General features: G+C 44.0%; 1 protein-coding gene and 1 long non-coding RNA gene across 4 annotated transcripts in view; one reads left to right on the forward strand and one right to left on the reverse strand.

The window, feature by feature from the left end:
* csmd2 (CUB and Sushi multiple domains 2) overlaps positions 1-21,077 on the reverse strand; it is a 246,732-nt gene that overhangs the window by 84,143 nt on the left and 141,512 nt on the right. For both annotated transcript variants that reach the window (XM_029248162.1, XM_029248161.1), the window contains exons 11-17: positions 16,645-16,748; positions 16,030-16,142; positions 10,597-10,779; positions 7,571-7,897; positions 5,649-5,843; positions 3,162-3,300; positions 1,957-2,144 (exon numbers count right to left, since the gene is read on the reverse strand). In XM_029248162.1, coding sequence (XP_029103995.1) covers positions 1,957-2,144; positions 3,162-3,300; positions 5,649-5,843; positions 7,571-7,897; positions 10,597-10,779; positions 16,030-16,142; positions 16,645-16,748 — 1,249 coding nt within the window. The remainder of the gene's footprint in view (positions 1-1,956; positions 2,145-3,161; positions 3,301-5,648; positions 5,844-7,570; positions 7,898-10,596; positions 10,780-16,029; positions 16,143-16,644; positions 16,749-21,077) is intronic.
* On the forward strand, positions 2,068-6,799 carry LOC114909385 (uncharacterized). Of its 2 annotated transcripts, XR_003797271.1 has the most exons (5): positions 2,068-2,810; positions 3,834-3,925; positions 4,039-4,541; positions 5,750-5,896; positions 6,141-6,799. It is a non-coding gene; the product is annotated as an uncharacterized LOC114909385 (long non-coding RNA). The 2 variants fall into 2 exon arrangements; XR_003797270.1 differs by having other exon boundaries at positions 3,834-4,541.

Below are 21,077 nucleotides of genomic sequence, written 5' to 3' on the forward strand. Positions count from 1 at the left end.
AAAAATTACTGATTTATATAGTCTTTATTTGAGTAATTCAGGGTATGTACCTTGATCAAGAGTACTACAGCAGGAATAGGAATTTAGACTCATTGCTTTCAATTAGCAGACACCAACTTTGACCACTGTACAAGCTTCTGCTCCCAGCACCCCCCTTTCCAATCTTACACATGTAGAGTATATGAAACCATGTTTAACAAACACATTCAACATCTATTCCTCTCCTTAAGTGCAGCAATTATTGTGCTTATATTCTCCATTTCGCATGTTCACGTTCATGCGAAAGTATGTTTTGAGCAGTATGTTGACAGCAGATCACGCAAGCTTTCTAAGGTCTTGCGCTCACAGGAAATTAAAAGTAGCCGGGGCCTCTCCGAAAGGTCACACATGACAACAGAGACTTTCGCTGCAGTCGTACCACCGCTGAATTATTTAGGAACAAGAGAGAAGCTGAGATTTACAGTGCACTGGAGAGGGGGTGGGGGAGGGTTGCAGTTTATGACTCATACAGGTATAAAAAGGCATGAGCTCAGAATCAGAAGACAAACCTAACTCAATCTGAGCCCCCTCCCCCATATCCCTCTCTGAGATTCACACTTGGCTCACAATGTGCTTATCTCACGATAGAATCAACCCCTATTATTCCATAATTATGGATTTTGTGAATTAAACTGTGGCACACTGTGATTTAACTTGACGGGAATGGTTTTAATAGGGGCACATCAATGTCAGTTCCGTTTAGGCTTCGATAAACTGTAGGGATTCTTCTCTCTTTTTCATTGGTTTCTTTTTTTTTCTGTGGACTTTTGTCACAGCAGCAGCTGATTGTGCCGGATTAGGATGCAGTTCGAGAGAAAAGAGGGAAAATAGCAGGGATCTCAGCGGGATTGTGGCAACAGAGACACTTGTCCTACAGATAGGCACATGTCCAAACCTGTGCTAAAAGCCAAGGGGACAGCGAAAGGTGACGAGACTCCTTCCTAGTTTGGCATCATGGCTCAGCCAACACGGCCCCAAGTGCCTAAGCTCTAACCTGAGGGACGGACTCTTGTCTCAGTCATACCGACCTGAGATCTTTTGAGTTTAACCGAGTCAAAAACCCATGTCTTAAAATAGCGGGGATGGACAAAAAGCACCTGCAGCTTGTGTAGTGGTTAGAACTATCACTTGAAAATCAAGGTCCACAGGTTCAAATCCCACCAGCTGCTGTTGTAACGTTGACCATGATATTTACCCCTGAACTGATACGGTACAAACCACCCAGCTACTGTAGGTAGCATAAAACAAATGTAACATTGAAAGTTACTCTGTGTGAAGGCATCAGCTAAACCAATATTGTAAATGTAAAAGTACCAGTACGGTGTAATGTGGTGGGTGGCTGTCGAAATGACTTGCTCTTCAATTAAAAAAAAGAAAAACGACACTTCTGTTAAACAGTGGTGTAAATGGGTTAGCAGGTTGCCAGACACGTTATTTAAAGAAGGAAAGCGCACTCTATGTAAGGGCATAAACTGAATTAGGTATAAAACAAAATCCAGCCCAGTTCTTCCTCCACTGCAGTGAACCGAACCTCAGACAGGTGTTACGTGGAGTTAAACGCATTACCGTTCTTTAGGCCTCATATCAGTATAATCGGGAATTTGTCAGCCCTTAATTACAGCAGATCGTGGCAGAGTAAACAACAGATGCTAAACCTGAGCGCGCAGCATGCTCTCATAAAGAGTGTGGACGTAACTCTGCCGGGGTTCGGCAAGTTGTGGGAAATCGCTGCCTCCGGGAGATCGGGCCCTGCAAGATGTGGTTACCGCTGAGACGGGAGCCGAATTAAAGCTGCAACCCCCAGCGCCGACCGTAAGATGACCGAAATCGTGTAATAAAGAGCTACGGAGGAGCCGAGGGTGGTCCTCGAACCGGATTGTCCGGCCCCTACGATGCAGTCGCGGCGACGGGCCGTACTCTCGTAGCGGATGCGGAAGCCGATGTCCGAGTGGCTCTTGTCGGTGGTGAACAGCAGATACAGGAAGTTGGAGGTGCTGATGAGGAACTGGGGCACTTGGGTGCCCTGGTAGCTTCCGATCAGGGGAGACGAGGGGAAGCGTCCATCTCGGATCTCCAGGACGTCGTAGTTCACCTCGGTCCGGAACCTGCGTCGATCAACGGTTGTGTGTCAGATGCCATCGAAACAATACAGGCCTTAGTCACTTCTGAGCGTTACCACGCTCACGCGCACATTTACATCATTTTCGATCCTTCGAGCACTCGCTATCGTCCAGGACTTGTGGGAAATCTGCGGCCCAGCTGAACGAAACGGGTTAAACGGAAAGGGGCGTGGTGCTTTTCTGATGTTATGTAAAATCCAAGAGTCGCAAACATGTTTTTTGCATGTTTCTAATCATTTTTTATTCAGCTTCATGAAAGTGTGAACGAAAAGGACAGCTGAGCGTCAGAACACAGCGGAGAACTGAGCCTCGATCCGGATTACACTGTGCTGGCGGGAGCAGCTTCGTGGAGAGAGACACACACACACACACACACACACGTTTTTGCTTTTCACGTGCATCTTCTGCGCTGCATTTCCACGCATCATGTGTACATACGTGTACACACTCACACACCTTTATGAGGTTGTGTAAGAAGTGTGTGGGCGCAAAAGGCAGGTTGTGCCTGTCACATTGTTTCAATACGTGTGTGTACGTCCACAGATTTGCTTCATTGTCTGTGTCTGCGTGCGTCTGCGTGCGTCGGAAGGTCCACGCAGGGGAACCCACCCCCAGCGAGCGGAACAAACGCTGAGTTTGCCACTTCTTAAAGTGAGTTATGGAACATTACACTATACCGCTTTGTCGCCCATATAACAATGTGCCTACCCGCGTTGGTTGTTGGTTTGATCGCACACTGCAGAGCTGCGCTGTAATTACCGTACCGCGTGACGAGGCCGCCGTTCACACGCGTAGCTAAATGTTACCACACACACGCGCGCAACCAAACAGAGACAGCCGGACCAACAGAGCAGCCGCCATAATGATTATGATCTCGGAACTGTATCCAATAGACCGCGACAGCTAAAACCCTGCCAGCAGGGGAATTATACGCAGCCTGGAGTATGGGTGCACGCTGGGTAATCGCAGGCCCCCCGGTATGCGCAGATAGGGAGGACTCACTTGTCAAATATGATTTTGATGGGGTAGCCGGGCGGAGCCTCGATGATCCACTCGCAGTTCAGTGCCTCCTTGTAGAGCTCCGGCCAGCCCGGGGACAGGATGATACCGCTGAGCGCCTTCAGCTCCCCTCCACAGGGTGCTGCTCAGCACGAGGGAGGGGAACAGAAACACAGCAGGGCAGTTAAGATGTGTCAGCACCCAAACACATGTCAACTTTCACCAAAGTGCAGAACAAAAGATATTCTCTTCTCTATAGAGCGTCAGTTTCATCCCGCGATATCCGTGAACCAGCAGGTGGTGTAGTGGTTAGAGCCACCACCTTTACCGTAAAGGACCGGGATTAGATCTTCTTCTGCTCCAGGACCCGTGATCAAGGCACAGTGGTTGGAAAATATCTATATTGAGAAAATATCAGAGGAAGCATAGTGGTTACAGCTGCTGTCTTTGGCCCTAAAGGTTCTTGGTTTGATTCCTCCCTCCGGGTGTAGTACCCTGCAGAAAGGTACGTACCCTAAATTGCACCAGTAAAATTACCCAGCTGCATAAATAGGTAAATAACTGTAAGTAGCTTTGGAGAAAAGTGTCAGCTAAATGAATACGTGTAAATATACGTGCTGTGCAATTTTCTCGGTCTTAGAAACTTGTATGTACCAGAGGCTGTCTCTGCTTCAGACCCCCCAGAGAGGGATGACCGGAGATGTCCAGTGACAAGGTGTCCCACATACAGCACTGCAAGGGGCATGCCAATCCATCTACCATTTAATGTAAAGCACATTTACATTTAGCACACTTTTTTCAAACTAAACCTCTTATAGCAACTTAGCAGACCAAGGTGCCTCCCAGCGCCCATCCCAGTGCTCATTACGGTCTTTTTTAGATTTTACCAGAGGGGTGGGCAACTCCTGGTACTTGGACCCTGGCAGGTTAATTATTTCCCAGTTCTTTTGCTGGGAAGTTTTTTTTTGTTTGTTTTCCTCTCCTCATTTACCAGATGTACTCATTCATTATATTTCATGAGCATAGAGTATTATTTTTCTGTTTTGCCTTTACTTTCTTTTTTGTGACTTTAACATGCTACCTGCATCCATCCGCATGTGGCCTGATACTTCATGGACAAGAACACTATATACAAATACACCGAATTCCAAAATGTTTCTTTTTCGATGCAAGGTTGACTTTAGGGTAAAGCTGTAAGCTTTAAGCTTGTAAGTACTTTTTGTATTGTATGAACCTATTACTCTAAGTGATCTTGGACAAAGGCGTGAGCTAAACCAACAACAGCATCAATAACACTAACGCTTCTGAAAATCCTACCCAGCTCCCGTATGAAGTATCTCATGGAAGGGTCCAACAGAAGGCTGCTTTTGTTCACAAGTCCAGGTTGGTTTTCTGGAACTGCTGCGTTGCCATTCATTGCAATGTCACGTGACGTGTAGCTGTTCATCACTACATTAGAACTTAACCCGGTTTGTCACCACGCAGAACGGAGCTGGGGATAGGACCTCGTTTTGTTCCGTCCTCGGGCTCAGACCGAAGACCCCGGTCGGCATGGGAACGGTGTATCAAACTATTTTAACGAGGCGACACAGCTCGCCTCGGGGCCGCCATTGGGGCTGATTCTCCGCCAGTCCGGGGCTAGTTCACCAGGGGCTGCAGGGGGATTTAAATACATCGATCGATCGGCGACATGACAGGAGAGCACTTATGACAGGCAAAAAAAGAAAAAAATAAACTCGAAATGTTAAATTGCTATAAAATTAAATCACCATTTAAGTAATGCAGGGAAGAGAGAAGCACGCACATCTGGAATCATAACTTCCCAGATGTAAATCATAATGGCAACCACAGGAAAAAAAAAAAGCAAACTTAATAGGAATTTAAGGAATTTGCACCGCAAATATGCCACACATGGAGGCTTAAATGTATCTCGTTTTTTTTTTTCTTTCTCATTTTTGTTTTTACTTTTTTTCCGAGGGGAAGGAGACAAATTTCCTTGAGCGAGTTTAGATATGCTTGTCTACACTTGTGTAATGAATAAAAATGGAGCGCAGACACCAGGCTGCCAAGTGCTATAACCATCTGGTGCAAATGGCCAGCCACAACTGCGCAGCATGCAAACGCATCCCACACACATTAGCTTAGCAATCTGCACACATCTGTAACTCTTCTATCCTCCTCTGGTAATATCTGCTGCAGCTCCCAGTCAGCATCTCCCATGCTGCTCTTAGTCATAGCAAAACCGTTTTTAACAACGTGTATTTGTGTACAAAACTGATCGATCGATTAAGACGACCAAAATCGTGACCGTAATCACCATTATCATAATTACAGCTATCAAAATCGTTAATAGTTCATTTTATGATTTTTGCCTACATGCTATAGAACCGTAGGATAGCTCATGTCCTATCATTCTCTCATTCGGTTGCAAAATCCAGGGCGGGGGAGGTGGGGGCGGAGTCTATCCGTCTGCGAGGAACAGGAGCTCACCTTCGCAGCGAGGCACGGCGTTGTCCCACACCACGTTTCCATCTTTCAGGATGCAAGATATGGTCTGAGAGCCGTGCGTCTTCACAAATCCCTCCTCGCAGGTGAAAGACATGGAGCTGCCCAGCTGCAGGCTGTCGCCGAAACGCTTGCCGTTGACAGGGACGCCGGGGTCGGGGCATTCATTGTGCCGAAAGGCTGTGGTGGCCAAGGAGTTTAAGGGGGTGAAGGGACGGAGGAAGAGATCCCAGGTCAGTCGATTGAATTGCTCACTGTAGGCCCAGCTTTGACTGGAGAGCAGCAGCTATGGTTCGTCATACACCTCAAATCACAAAGTCGAGGTGAACAACAACAATGGTAACTACAGTTACAGCTCGATGAACTTACTTTTCTGCTGCCGCCTATTATTTTGGGTTCCTCTAGCAATCTAATTTGTTTCACTTAGCATGGAGGATTGATTTATACTGCTCCCAAACTTTTCCACTTGATTACCAGGTTTGAGGAGGTGCAGGCAACGTCGATGGCAACCGAGGAGTCGATGCATCACCCGGGACAGCACCTCGATTTTCCACAGATGTCTCCACGCGCAAGAGAGGGGGCATGTGCCAACCCGCAGGATTAATTCCCCTCGCGGAGGAGACACACCCAAGCCTGCTCCGAGCTTCATCCATCACCATCCTCATATTTATTAAAAACCCAGCAATCTCCCCAATGGAGTTTGTCATCTTCTTAATTAACACGGATGACGGAACGTGGCCCACCCACGTGAGGGTGTCGGCCGAGTCACATGACTGGAGAGCGCGACTGCCGTGATGTCGGCTCCAATTAGCCACGCTCCATGTTATCCATTTGTTTATTAACGTGCTAATAAATGTATTATTTGGGACATCTTCCCTTGCTGTTGTGTGAAATTGCCAACATTAGGAAGAGGCTCGCTGGTGAATGTGTTCTAGAGGAATCCAACAATATGGTGATATTACATGCTATTCAAAGTTTAAAGGCCATATTATTTGGACAATATGATGGCCTGGATTTAAATAATATTAGAAAGTGTCAGAAATTATGAGTTACAGCGCTCCGATCACCAGCTTGGCTGAGGTTTTTGCTGTGAAAGGAAGTTCCACGTCACTAAATCGAAGGGGTCGCATACTATTTCCAGCCTTCACTGCAAATATTTAAACATTATGTGGAATAAAGGTATGTACAATTTTGCATGTGTTATTTGACTAATCAGGGGGTGCGGTGGTGCAGTGGGTTGGACCACAGTCCTGCTCTCCGGTGGGTCTGGGGTTCGAGTCCCCCTTGGGGTGCCTTGCGACGGACTGGCGTCCCGTCCTGGGTGTGTCCCCTCCCCCTCCGGCCTTACGCCCTGTGTTGCCGGGTAGGCTCCGGTTCCCCGCGACCCCGTATGGGACAAGCGGTTCTGAAAATGTGTGTGTGTGTGTGTATTTGACTAATCAGAGTGTCTCTAATTTCACAACTTTGATGAAGACCACAGCTCTTCCCTAAGAACTCTCTAACTTGTCCTTAGGACTATAAATACAAATTCTAAATGTCACTGAGAATTTGAAATGTTCTGCTCTGATTTTATGCTGCACATGTCATATGTCTTTGTAAATATGAAGAGAGAAGACTTTAAATTAGGCATCTAGGTATTGTGTATGGCTTTGGTCATGGAAAAAATCTAGCAGATAATAAGATTGGACAACCTGGACAAGAGCTGAAAAATTCAACACGATGCTCAGATGTGTCCTAATAAATTTAAATATGACAGAATATCATGCAGATATTCTGTGGAAAATGCATAGGTGGCTAAGTGAAATTAATCGATAAACATGGTCAGTGTACTGGCGGTGAATTGTGTGGAGCAGAAGCCAGCATGCCCCCCCACCCCAGGTACCGTGGACCAGGTACCGTGTACTCACTGGTGAATGTTATGTTGAACCCACGGTCCGTGTTGGTGTGGTCAGTGAGAAACTCCAGCCTGGCAACGTGTCCACTGGTGGTAATGGGCGATGGCACCACGTCACCCGAGAAGGTACCCAGGATGGGCGACTCAGCCTTGCCCCCATCCTTCACCGAAAGGAAGTCAAACTGCTTCTCCAGGCTGAGATCGTTGAAAGCTAGGTTGATGCGACTCTCGGGCTTGGCTATGATAAGCCACACACAGTGCATGCTGTTGCCGTACTCCTGGGGGTAGTTGGGTGAAAGCAGCACGCCCGATGGGGTTGTGAAGTTGAAGAAACAAGAAACTGTCGGTAGAGAGAGGAAAAGGATGGTTAATGGGAGACTTGCAAACAATGAGGTCAAGTCCAGACCAAAGGACAACCAGGTGAAGGAAGCTCAGTGGGGATGACTTGAAGTTAAGGTTATCGTCATGTTAGGGAAACAACAGAAGGATATGGAGGAGCCTTGTTACCATGCATCAGCAAACAGTTCTCATGAACTGCAGCTGAAAAGCGGGACTCAGTAGGAATATAAAGGTCACTGGGGTTGTTATTATAAAGTCGAGTTCAGTCCACTTATTACGTTTATAGAAAGTCGACACTGATATCTACTAACAGAGTAATTCTATAAAAGACAAAATACACAACTGAGCTCAGAAAGTCATTGGAAAACAAGGAGTACACCATGTTTCTGCAGCGTTTGTCTGCGTGTACCACACATCACCTGACCGGCAAGCCTGCACCTCATTGCAATATGTGCTGCTTATATTTCTTTATTTTGCTTTTCTCATATTTTTTCTTCCCTTTCTGCCATTTCAACTTGCCACCTCGCACCTGAGGCTAACCATAAATCACCCTCCTCCTCCTTTTTACTCCTCGTCTGCTTATTTTCTGCACGTTGCTCCGACTCCGAGACCTGCTTTCCACATTCATCACCAGCGTAACAAGGAGGAGAGGCCCAGGAACACTGCAGGAATGCGGTATCGGACCACTGCGGTCACACGCACCCCTTCTGCTCCCCTCAAGCTAGGGAAAGTACAAGCTACAGTCAGGAGATGGGAATTGAGGAGGTCTGGCATGTCCCACTGATGAGTCGCAGACAAGATGAGCTATGATTATATTTAAACATTCATTTATTTGATGCTTTTCAGAAAAGCGAGGAACAATGTTTAGCTACCTACACTTATTTATGTATTTGAACAGCTGGGTAATTCTTACTGCAGCAATTTAGGGTAAGTACCTTGCTCGAGGGTACTACAGCTAGAGGTGGGATTCAAACCTTCAACTCTTGAGAGTAAAGACAGCCACTCTAACCGCTACACTACCAGTCACCCCAATGGGTGCATTTTTATTCAGACTTCGGTGTCGCGAAGCAAATCACCACTCCCCCGGCATGTCGTGACCCCAGCAGTACCGCGTGAAAAATATTCTTCATTACCAGTGACAGATCAGGAATAGCGACCACGCTGAATCCACGATGGACTAAATACATCAATGTGCACCTTTAGCTTTCAAAACCACCATTTCTCTTCTCTGGCTGAGCTCAAACAATTCAACGACTGACGTTAAGCAGTTGGAATCTGCACAATTTACGCTAAGTGGAATCTGCTTTTACAACCTTCTTGACGCTTTGAGGAGGCAATCGTCTTGGTCTTTGTAGTGGCGCTCATTGTTCTCGGTGTGTCAGGAGTCTGACCTCTGCTGTTTTTCTTTGGGAATTGGACAAAAGCTATGGCGGTGGAACGTTTAACTGTGTACTCAATTGTGCTTTGCTATTGACTTGTGGGTTAGTGAAGTTTTTTTTTTTTTTTTAATGAAGTAGCTTTTAATTAAGTGCTTTCTCAACCAGTCTGAGCTACTCGTGGTTCATAAAGCCCACAATACGGACCCTTTTATAGACCTTTAAATGTCAGGGTAGTGCAAATTTTTATGTGTGGAACAACAGGTCTCTGTAATTCATTATGAAAAGTGAGGCAAACCAAGCAGGAAAAGGCTGAGTGTACACTGCATGCCATTTTTTTCTTTTTAAAAATAATACAGCAGTCATCAGAAAGACAACAGAACTAAGATGTCCAGCTCACCCAACCAGTAAGGAACAAGCTGTCATTCTCAGGGTTTGGGGTTTTTATGACAATAGACTCAGTCTTGCTCTGCCATAGCAGCAAGACAGGAACATGGAATAAACCCTGGAGACATTAATGGAATGTCAGATGTGGGGGGAGGGGCAGATAAGGGTGCAGAGGAATAGATGTTGGAGGTGGGGGTCACTGAAGGACGTCTCGGCGAAGACAGAGCATGCCCATTGCAGAGCTCATAAAGGAGCGAAGCGGATTTGGAGCAAAGCAATGGACCACTTTTCGGCAATCAATACAAGTGTTTAAGAATTGTATTTGCCAGGCGGCCTCGGCACCCAGGGGGAATCAATATGCCTTCATCTAATTTTAGACTGAGGAGACACGTTAAATAACCAAGCATTCACCACCTCTTTAATGCTGGCACCAAAAAGAAGGCACCTCTGTTTCCGAGTAGTTTGTTAGGAAAGATGGCTGGTAAGGTTACAGTTCACTCATAAGGACTCAAGGCAAGGAAGGATGACTGGTTGACATTCCTTTTAGAGTTGAACCTTGGCCAACAATTAGGAGCTGTGCCTGAAAGTGGCTTTTAAACAGTCTGAAAGGTCGCCTAATAATGAACAAGGGAACAGAAGGGGCAAATGGCTGAGAAACACAGTAACAGAGAGGAAGACCCTGCAGAGGTGAAGAAAGTAATGATAGGTTGTAAGAAGTCACACAGTAGGTAGGAGAGAGACATTAAAAAAAGTTAACACATCATTATTGCTTCTTTTCAACTTAGGTTTGTGTCAACAACATGCTTTCCAAGGAGCAGACAGATTCACTGGGCTGAATTTGTGGTAGAACACAAAATACAAAACAAGATGCTTCGGCTTCAATATCTTGCCATGGTGACCATGCAGGCTACTGGGTGAGAACGACAGCCTCACTCACACACGCAGCTGGGTTTCTTGGCCGACCACTGGTTGTTCTTCTGACACGTGATGTTCTTCTTCCCCACCAGCTCAAATGCCGGCAGGCATTCAAAATGTAGTCGGTCACCGTGCCGGAAGCCCGATCCTTCTCGCTTGCCGTAGGCAGGGATTCCAGGGTCTCCACAGCTACCTTGTTCGATTTCTAGGGGAGTGTGGGGGAAAAACATCAGTTTTCACCGGTTAGAAACAGACGTTGAGGTATTGGCAGAGGATACAGAAAAGAGTAGGGACTACCAGAGAAGGACTACAGAAGTGCAGCGATGAAGCCGAAGAGGAAGGAAAAAGTTGCTACTACATGTTTACCGAGCAGAATTTCTTTATCAAGTGATGTGACATCAGACATCTTGCTCAGAAATGTGGTAAATCAGCTAAAGATATGCAAATATGCAGGAATATACCACTGCTTTTTGCCATTTATTCAGTGCTTGGCATCTCGAATAGGTGGAAAGCAGGCATCCATCTAGACTCACATTAGCTAAAGAAATAAGTGGAAGAAAACAGGACCAAAAGTGACTATCAATAACTAGTCTGTAAATCCACAGTTGTCTCCACCACAGTGTTCTCTACAGGTCAAGGTTCGAGAGAAGACCTAACAAGCCTCCGGCCTACAGTCAAGGCAGTCATTTTGCAAACACTACCCACAGCAGGTCAGAGACCCCCAGAATAAAAGTTCGGCAGCTAAGTCCTGCATTTCACAGATGAAAGCAAACCCAGAGTTCTTCTCAAGCAGGGGCAGAGTGTGTTAAGGTGGTTTATTTTCTGTAACTGTCCTTTCTGGGGCAGCCGGCCTATTATTTACTCTGGAACTCTTTAATCCTTGCCAGACCACCACCTATCACTTTTCCATCTATCTCTTACATAAAACGCTATCTTAAGGACTTGTAATAAAAATCTTTTTTTTTTTTTTAAAAAAAAGAAAGAAAAAAAGATGAATGCAGTTATACTGGAACCACCATATTTTTTTCCCCTCTGTGATTTTGCTGTGACATTCAAGCACACACAGTGCAAAGCAGTGTGGGCCTTTTCACATTAAGGAGGAAGTACACATCAAAGCTGGCGGGAAACCTAACGGGTGGTGTAATTACACCTGCCAAATTGAACTATTAAGGCACAAGGTAATTGCGGAGTGCAACGGCTGGCCGCCGCTTTGTGCTGGGATATCAATTAGCAGCAGAATTCTGCCTCTGCCACTCCCACACCCATCACTTCTGAGTGGTCGAAATTTTAAGGATATTAATTACAAAAAGAAAAAAAAAAAAAACCAGCAAGACCCTAGTTTTGAATTTTGAATAGAATAGAACGTTTTTCTTCGGGAAAAAGCTTTTTTAGGAAAGAAAATGATTAAAAAGTTAACTAAATTTAGTGCAGAGTTAAAAAAATATAGTTAATTATGCTCCTGTGGTGCTAAGAAAAGGGAAGCTTTTATTGCCTCTTGCTTCTTGACATCAGATACTTCATATACTTTCTACTTCTTTTCACTCACGCTATCTACAGTTACAAGAGTGTTAGCATGAAGTTCAGTCTGCAAGTCCAGCTCTCATCTCCATCATTCCCTGTCATACGCTCTGCAGCTGTAACTCCTTGATAAAATCATATCTTCTTATTTATTGGATTTTCGGAACATTCCTTCAAAAGAGCACACCTGGCTATGACTAGGACACTGTAGTGACCTTGTTACTTTACAGTCTCGCTTGTGGCTCGGGATATTATTTCTTATCTTTATTATTTGGGGGATGTCAAGAGGCAGTAATTCCAGCCCCTCAGTCTACAACTCAAGTAGAATAAATAAAAAAGTGAAGCCAACATGGACAGTCCATCTCCTTGTCTTTTACTAGACGCTAGCAAAGGAAATGGTGTTAGTGGTGGGATTAAGCTTTAACTTTGCTTTTTTTTTTTTAGATTTAGTTCCTTTTCCTTCTCAGTTAACCTTGGTCCCTCACCTCCCATTTCACTGACAAGCAAAAAAAAAACTGACATCCTAGTAAGATTTCAGAATTGCTGTCACGTAAAGGTTTTTTTTTTTAAAAAAAAAAAAAAACACACATATTAAGAAAACCTGAATTGACAATGTTTATAAATAGCCACAGAGGGATTATCACATATTTTTCTTCAAATTCATTAACTCAGAAATGTAAGTGTCAAAAATGTCAAACTGGTGGCTTGGGACTTTCAGTGCTAAAATGTTGTCAATTTCCTGTCACCCTCACTAACCTCAGCTCTCGTCAGAAATAGAATTTTTTTTCTTTTTTTTTTTTGTTTGTTTTGTTTTGTTTTCAGGTTGTATCAGGAAAGGCCCAGATAAAACAAACACAGACTGATCACCAAATTTACTCCCAAAATTGCTTCTTTTTTATTTTTGCATCTTCCTTCTGTGTGCATCTCAGTGCACCACAGCACGTCAAGTCTTGTTTGTAGTCGCCATCGGTGAGATGAAACGGGCTCCGGTAGACGGCCGGAGAGAGGCGCAGCTGATACACGGAGGCACAACGTCACGTTGACGTCACAGCCACCAGGGAGCAGATCGGCAGTGAGCCGCTTCCAGGCGGAGCGGGTGCAAAGAGGGACAGCTCTGATTCCAGTGAGTCACAACCAGCAAACAAACCGACTGCACCAAATGGGCCGTGTTTTATGTCCCTGGATGGAAGCAACACACGTAAAACACGACTTGGACCACTTCTGCCCTTTCTCTCTCTCATCCTCTCGCTCATTCCTTTTCCCTCTAACCCACATCCTTCTATTGCTCTTGCTCTTAAAAACATTGAAAGCACAGAGCAGAAAGTACATTTCATTGCTGAGTTCCAGAGAAATACAGAGCCTACTGCTGTTGTCACGGGTCTTGTAAAAAAATTAAAAAATAAAATATTTATTTGATCGCTGTTGCACCAAGAATTTATAGAGTTAAACAATCTGCTACCTTTTTTTTTTTTTTTTACTTTGACCCATGATCATGTCATATCTAACGTGATCATTAAATGGTCATGCATAGTACTAATGCTTAACTCCCAAGGGATGTTAAAACATTTCGAAAAGGTATAGCATGAACATGGCTTCATCACAGCCACGGCTCTGTGGCCTGCACAACACCCCCCCACCACACACACACTCACTCAGACACACCCACAGAGACACCGTCTCACCCAACTGTCATCTCACCACTTAATATTCACATGATTTATTTACTTCGTGTTTCTCTGGAACTCTATGCTCTACCGCCCTCATCAGAAGTTTTGAGCAAGAGGGGTTAAAGAGCACATAAATCCACATCCTTTCCACTGTGGTGCATTCAAATGGTCTGCTAATGATAAAAAACCACAAGAATTATGTAGGTATCATTTATAGCATGCTAGTATAAAATGGGAAGAAAAATGTAAGCAACAGAAGTACGATACCTGGGGTCATTATACTGAGTGAAATATGGTATGACCATAATAACTGGCACTACTACCAGTAGAACCACTGGTGAATATTAAGAAGATGTAGCAGAAAATGTTAACTCTTCACTTTCCGGGAGGTATTTGAGAGGTCCAAGGTAGAGGCACTTTGGCTAAGGAGCAGTAAGCCTGATGAATGCACAGCTTCACCAATAAAGAGACCACATTACACAGCAGTAATGGGGAATTTGCCTTTGCTTCCTCTATCAGTGCACTCCTGCGGTTCCACGGAGGGTATATATATTACACATGTTCACACACCAGCTGTACACTGCAGGTCCTTAAAAGCTCCAACTCAGCATGGGTAAAAAAGGTGGGGAGAACCGGACTCTTTCACTGAGAAAGAGACGAGGAGCACGAGTCGCACTCAAAGCTGTGGAAATGGACATTTTCTTGCCTCCCGTACGCGCTCTCAAACTGCACAGCTGTGCAAAGGACACAGTGAGGACCTCTGTGACGACAGTAAAGTGGGAACGAAGCGTGCTTTGGTCAATCCTTAGCCTTTGACCTTCTCCGTGACTTCATTTAGATCATTACAATAGCTTCTAATTGGGCTATTATTGACTTAGGGACGTGAACCATTCAGCATGATCCACAATTAAAGCAGAAGTGCTTTCATTAAACACTGTTCACCACTGTATGAAACGACTACAGTCATCCAATTTAATTTAAAAACAGTATATAAAATATTAACTGAGCTACATGGGTAGGATGCCCATAATTTATTATTAAGATCTATTATATATGTATATGTTTTTCACCAAAATACACATATCAAATACTTTAAAAGAACAAACGTCACTAAGAGCAAGAATTTAATGAGCTATGTACCGCTGTAAGTACTCCATAAGGTTCATACCATCTGCAACCTCGCTTCTTCGATTTCACATCAGCGGCTGGAAAATGAAGAACAGGACAGGAGCATCCTCGGACATTGCCTGGTGACAAGGAACCCTGCTGTCTGCCATGTTCGCCGCGCGGCCTTTACGACACTTGGATTACATCAGGAGTCGAAGAAAGGAACTGGGATATCTTCTCCCGGGCAGAGTCATTACAGACAACTATCAGCACCTAACAGAATTAAGACTTCATCCAAATGAGTTTTTCATTCGGTAGGAACCTTTAATGGGCGTTTTTTTATTGGTCACTGAGCCCATTTAATCCTGAGAGGGTCGAAGAAACCTTGTTGCAAAAGCTCTTCAGACCAAATAAATAAATGAATAAACGTGTAAGCACCATGGAAAGGTGATCCGTTCCAACATTTCACGGGGGGAAATCCTTATCTAAGACTGCAGCTCCATTTATGATAATACCAGCTCCTCTGAGAACACAACTGGAACCATATGTCAGTTTGTAACTTCTTTTGTTCATAAATCTCAAGTCAATACTAACACCACATCACGGTCAAAAAACTGCTGATAATACAGAAATCCATCAGTTTGTTTATCGGTTACGTTTGAAAGAAGTCCAATGCATAATAAATTTTAAAAAAAAAAAATAAAAATTAACATTTTATCTTTTAAAGTTTTTATCAGTTTTGAGCTTTGTAAAAACATTGAAAACAAAACTACATCGCAATAAACGCCCACTTAAAGTCACATGGCTTTGATTTATGACATAAATATGAGCATAGCATTCCCATCTTATTATTAATGACCAAGACTGAGGAAAACCAGGAACAAGGTGTGAACACTGCAGAAGATTGCTGAATTAAGGTGGTCCCACACTTCTGTTCTGTTTGGGTGCATTTTACTGACACCTATCAGCTGGCTCCAAAAACACAGCTTGCATTCGTTTAGCTACGGACAGTGAAGAAAATGCAATTAATCAGAAAAAATTATCTTCAAAAATTGGTAATCAGGTTGTTTGCAAGAAGACAAGCCATTGTATTTTTTTACTTGCAGAGAAAGCATGCGATTTTGGAGTGATCATTCACGGGATCGTGAACTTTAGGTCCATACCTTCAAAGGACACCTTGAAACCCAGGGAGCCACTGGTGTCGTCGGTTTTGAAGTTCAGCCACATCTGATGGCTTGTGCTAACCACCAGGTCTGGCGTGGTGGTCCCAGACAGCCTGAAACAGGACAAAACCAGGCTAATGATCTTACTCATGTAAAACCTGCTGCAAACCTTAGTCAAAGGCATTTCCTGCACAGCTCAGAACTCAGAATCGTCCTGTTCCTTTTGCAGCAGGCCCGAATCCAGAGTCGTTTATGTGTATCAAGCGGCGTAGCTGGACAGATGAAGCAATTTAGGGTTTTGACGTTAGCCTGGCCGGGCTACAGTGCATTTCGGGATCACAACCGACCACCCAAGGAAGGAGCATGCATAAAAATCGATCCATAAAACTTTATGAACACCGTAAATTTCTGCACAATTAATAACTATGCTCTGTGAAACATTATTGAGCATCTGGTATTCCAAGCGTCATTACAAGCATCAATATGCAGTGCATTACAGGGAAGTGATCTTGTTTTAACATTGAGAGCTGGAGTCATTGACAATGTAACGCACGGCAATTTCCGCCATGTGCCGCTGTGCCTAGAGGTCGGCGTGAAAGGTGAAGAGACACTTACACATGAAAGACAGTCTTCTGATCGCCCACGGATGCGCCGTCACCAACCGTGAGCGTGTCGTAGCCCCGTTCCAGGTCAAAATCTTCAAAAGTCAGCTTAATCACCTGGAAATTGCGGACAGTGTGTCAGGTGACATGATTGACATATTGTCACCAGGTCTGATGATGCTTCAACCATGTCTTAAAACCTGGCCAGTCAGGAAATCAGAGCACAATACTTTCATATTTTATGAACAGTCTCATATTCAACAAACATGGCTTCAGGTTCTTAATTCAATTTAATGGCGCGAGAAGATTTCCGGTGGTCAGATCTCAAGCAGACACCACCACTCTCAACAGACATTGAATATAAGCCCGTGTCAACTAGTTTGCCACCGCAGCTGGACAGGTGAAGGAATTCATGGTTTTTTGGGGACTGCGTGGCCAGAACACACTTTGCACTGCAAAGGATTCAGGGAAGGACCTGAGCAATATCCCACTGGAGGAAATATCATCATATCCAGTTGGCTGGCACACCTTGTGGATGTGCATCCTTTGGTTTTCTATCGGTAGAAGGATATCCATCCTTTCTCACTAAATGCATGGTAAAGGGGATATAAAAAGGGCAGGCTTTAAAGGCGGCCATAGCAGACATCCACTAATTCCTTCTTATTCCTCCACTTAAGGCTTTGCAAAAGGAATCATTTAGTTTGTACTGGGCTGAATAAATAAATAATGCAATAAACATTTTGTTCAATGAGATAGCACATAACTAAATTGATAAAGCAAGAAGGGAGGAAAAAAAAAGCTGTCTGGTCTCCCACTTCAAATTGGCTGCAGCGTTTCCGCTCACTTCTTGATGTTTTCATTGTGCTTCGAGACGCCGGCCTAATGAAAAAGCTTATATAAATGCAAATTGCATTTTGTCCTATGGTAAACAAACTGTGTAATGAAAATTGCCAGGGATGGTGGGGAAAGCTGCATTCCAGGTCAGAGGATGATTTAAACTCTACGTCCCTCCTGCCATCTTCTAGGGCTCTGCTGCTTTGGCTGCGCATCCTCTGTCATGGAGGTCTGCACAGGTGAGGGAGGCAGAATCCACCAGGGGGGTGGGAATGAGAGCCTGCGAGATGCTGAACGCACCTTTTGTTGCTGAAGGCTCCGAGACCACGATCACACGAAAAACGATAACAAATTATGTTACAAATGAAGCCAGAGGATATCAGTTGTTTTTGCATTGAATGCACCCCTCTATGAATTTCGCTCTGGGCAACATCATCGGGTAAGAACAATATCAATATAATGAAAACCTTTACAGGCTGTGCCAGCCCATGGGGTCTCTGTATTTATTAAATTCACGGAGCGAGGAGCTGTTTTTTCCATTGCAGCTGTAGTAGAGTAGTGAATTTGTGCCAGCCTGATGCAACCGTTTCCACATGTAGGCTCCGCCCCTATTGTATCCTGCAAGGAGTTATTATTATCCCGAACTGCACACAGGGCCTTGACAACATCAGGAAGGGCCCTGTTAGAATATGACTCTTTTACTAAAAGCCACAGAATGAGCAACCGTGTCATCTGACTTTGGACCAGATGGCTCATTAGAGCAAAATCCCCCAAAACACACTAAAACGCACACACAAACCCTGATTAGCATGGTAAATGTGGGTCACGTTAGTAAGGAGATGGGTCTACCTTCAAACCCTGTCCCTAATCCTCTAATGACAGATATTAATATAAGACACGGCTGTCAAATGAAAAAAGATGTTGAACATATTCTATTTTATGCCACGGCTGGATCAATGGAGTGAATGCCTGGCTATCAATTTGCAATAAATTCCATATTTTTATTTAATTAATTAAAAAAAATAAATAAAAAATCTCCTTGCAGTTAGGTTTTCTTGTCTTATAGTTACCAGAGCTTCTATTAGACAATGCACAACAAAGTTTAGTATGTAAATGAAGTGTTACAATTATTTAGATCCACAAAACATCTCCTGGAAAGCTGAGTATTCTAATAATAATAATAATAATCGTCATCGTCAACATCATCATTTTTTAAATGTCTCTCAGAGATCTGATGTTCTCTCACAGGGTCCCATGACCATGCTTGGCTCTGTCCGTGACAGTGAATTAATTCCTCTCTGATCAGTCATCAACACGTTTGACTCAGCCCCTCATTGATTTCCTGAAGAGTTATTCACAAAAGATGGAAAATTAATCTCCATCCACTAAGCTGCACATAGGTAATGGATAAAGCCTGAGGACGACCTGCCAAAAAAAAAAAAAAAAAGAAAAAGATAAAATAAAGGAATGCAAATGACTACCACTAAGCGGCTTGCAAGTATAATCAAAAGGAAGGATGAAATAACAAATAAAAAGGTGTGATGGTGAAGGGAACACAGATGTCTCATGGAATGGAATGAATCCAAGGACTGGACACATTTACCTGAAACTTTTCTCCAAAGGAGCTTGTAATGTGAAGCCACTTACTACTGCTAATACTTAACAGTGTTTTACCTATTTATACAGGTAGGCAATTTTTACTGGAGCATTTTAGGGTCGATACCTTGCTCAAGGGCACGGCAGCAGTAGAAGAGATATGAACCAGCAACCTTCAGGCCCAAAGGCAGCAGCTTTAACACCGAGGTTACCGTTTCTCATGGGTACATAATTACCACAATGCAGAGTGTGCCGAGGGTCTGAGTCCACCGCCCTTGAGGAGAGGAAAAATGTCCCGCGACAGTAAGCGTCGTGATGGTTTGAGGCGTAAATTCCTCTCACAAGTGTTTTAATGAGCTTCCTCTCTGTTCCCCAGAACATAATAACAGACAGTGACCAAGATCAACGCACTTTTACCTTCATTGTTCATTTCAGCGCCTTTGGTTAAGTCAAAGTAACTCGCTTCAACGTTACAATGCAAATCGTATTTGCATTCTCTTTGTGCCACCTGCCTATTCCTACAATTACTACCGCAATTACAGTTTCCCCACATCTCCCCTGATTAAGCATTTTAATACAACCTCAGTTTTCTCATCGGTCTACATTCAAAAATACACAATTAAAGTCTCGGCGGAAAGCCCATGCCACGTTTCTACTTTTTAAAAATCTGAACTCTAAGGTGACTTAGAATGCAGTGATTTACCTCTTTATTATAATTTACTTACAATGATTTATGCATTTATACAGCTGGGGAATATCCACAGCATCAATGCAGGTTAAGGGGACAGCTGGTAGCATAGTGGTTAGAGCTACTTCCTTTAGATCCAAATATTACAGGTTTGATCCCCACCTCTGGCTATAGTGCCCTTGAGCAAAGTACTTATTGTAACTTGGACCAGTAAAATAAACCAGCCGTACAAATGCATAAATAATGGTAGGTAGACTAACACTTTAAGTCACTCTGGAGAAAAGCATCAGCTAAATGAATAAATGTAACTGTAAGTAACTCAAGGGTACTACACTGAAACCTTCTAATTACAACATGCCAGATCTAACTGTTGTGGCACTAGTTGCCCCCTTATAGCATTTATTGCTGTTGCAGACAGCCTAAATTAGTCACAAATCCCCAATTACTTATTCATATGTGTAGACACAGGGTAGGAAGTGTATTTGTGTAAAAGGTACAACCTAAGAGCCTTTATGGAAATTGAAACTGAAGCGCCATGTCAACGAGTGTAGCCTCGAATCTGAAAGTTGACCCTTTTGGCCGCCGTGCCCAATAGGCTTCGCTTCTTTCTTTTATTATTAATATTAGCTTCTACTGACGACACTAATGTTATAAATCACTGCATAAGCTTTCGAAAGCTGGGGGTGGGCAGCCACTGGCACTTGGACCCCAAGAGATTTTCTTTTTTTTCCTGTTGTGCTTTTCGATTGGGAGTTTTTTCTTTTCCTTTCCTCCGAGGTCAGGTGAATTACTTACAGCTTTAATACCTAGTAGAGTTCTTATAGTAACTAGTGCTCAGCTAACCTTTTATTCGTTATTATGTCTCCCGATCCTTTATTCAGAGCTCCGCGTCACTGTGTGAGGAGAGAACTCTAGATAAATTAACTGAAACAAACTGGATTCTTTTGTACTAAACCTCTCAATCTCAAAACTAATATTTTAAAATAACAAGCCAGCTCATTGGTCGTCTTCGTTGTCAATCAACTGTTAAAGTGACCCTGCACCACCGCTTGCTGTCTCCGCTGCCACATAATAATAGAAAACAGGAAACAGAATGTCCTGGTACGGGTTTGCCAGGCCCTGCCGTGTTCTATCTTCATCACGACGGTGTTGCCCGTGAGCGACACTTCACAGCGGTGCCATCCATTTCACCCGTGACTCAGTACCGAACGATTCTCCGCCAGGACACCGGGGCCCTTTTGGCAGAGAGGAGCCCCGCCCGGGCCCAGACTGCGACTTTGGGCTTCTGTGATAAGGATACAGATTTGTAAAACCATTTGTTCAGGCCC

The sequence above is a fragment of the Scleropages formosus genome, chromosome 23, assembly GCF_900964775.1.
Source record: "Scleropages formosus chromosome 23, fSclFor1.1, whole genome shotgun sequence".
NCBI lineage: Eukaryota > Metazoa > Chordata > Actinopteri > Osteoglossiformes > Osteoglossidae > Scleropages > Scleropages formosus.